The 519-nt window shown below is 42.2% G+C and overlaps 1 protein-coding gene across 1 annotated transcript in view; it reads left to right on the forward strand.

Annotated features, from left to right (window-relative positions):
* Positions 1 to 517, forward strand: part of LOC118331802 (cilia- and flagella-associated protein 54-like) — a gene marked incomplete at its 3' end in the record, with an annotated part of 20,683 nt that extends 20,166 nt beyond the window's left edge. Inside the window, exons 55-56 of the mRNA XM_035666882.1 lie at positions 178 to 324; positions 437 to 517. Coding sequence (XP_035522775.1) covers positions 178 to 324; positions 437 to 517 — 228 coding nt within the window. The remainder of the gene's footprint in view (positions 1 to 177; positions 325 to 436) is intronic.
* Positions 518 to 519: the final 2 nt, after the last annotated feature.

Consider the following 519-nt stretch of genomic DNA (forward strand, 5'->3'; position numbering starts at 1 on the left):
GTTTTTGACCTGGAGAGATGGGACAAAAGGTTCATCCAGCTGTGCTGTGTTTTGATTTCAAGAGTTTTACCCAGAGTTATGATATGATCATTAACTTTGCTGATATGATATAATGGTTGGATGTGCTATTATTAACGTAATCACTGATGTGTGCTTTTTGTGCATTTATGTGAGTAGGAAGCAGTGAGTCTGCTGTCAGGACGGACTTGTATGCCACCAGGGTCCAGTTTGACACTGGCTCGGGCCACTTTGTTGCTCAGTGACCTGAGAGGACTACAGAGCACCACCCTTCTAAAACTGACACAGAAACTACTGGAAAAGCAGGTACAGAAACACACAAACATATACACACTCAGACACGGTATACTGCCACCAGTCAGTATTCAAAAAGAAATAAAAAAACTAAAATATTAACATTAAGCTGTCTTTTTTCCAGCTATGTGTTTTCGGTCAGAGTGTGGTGTCAAATGATGGAAAAGTGCGTTTCTTTCCTCCCGGGCCGACCAACATCTACCTCCC

This window comes from Morone saxatilis, unplaced genomic scaffold (genome assembly GCF_004916995.1).
Source record: "Morone saxatilis isolate NCDOM2014 unplaced genomic scaffold, NCSU_SB_2.0 Contig20, whole genome shotgun sequence".
NCBI classification, from domain to species: domain Eukaryota; kingdom Metazoa; phylum Chordata; class Actinopteri; family Moronidae; genus Morone; species Morone saxatilis.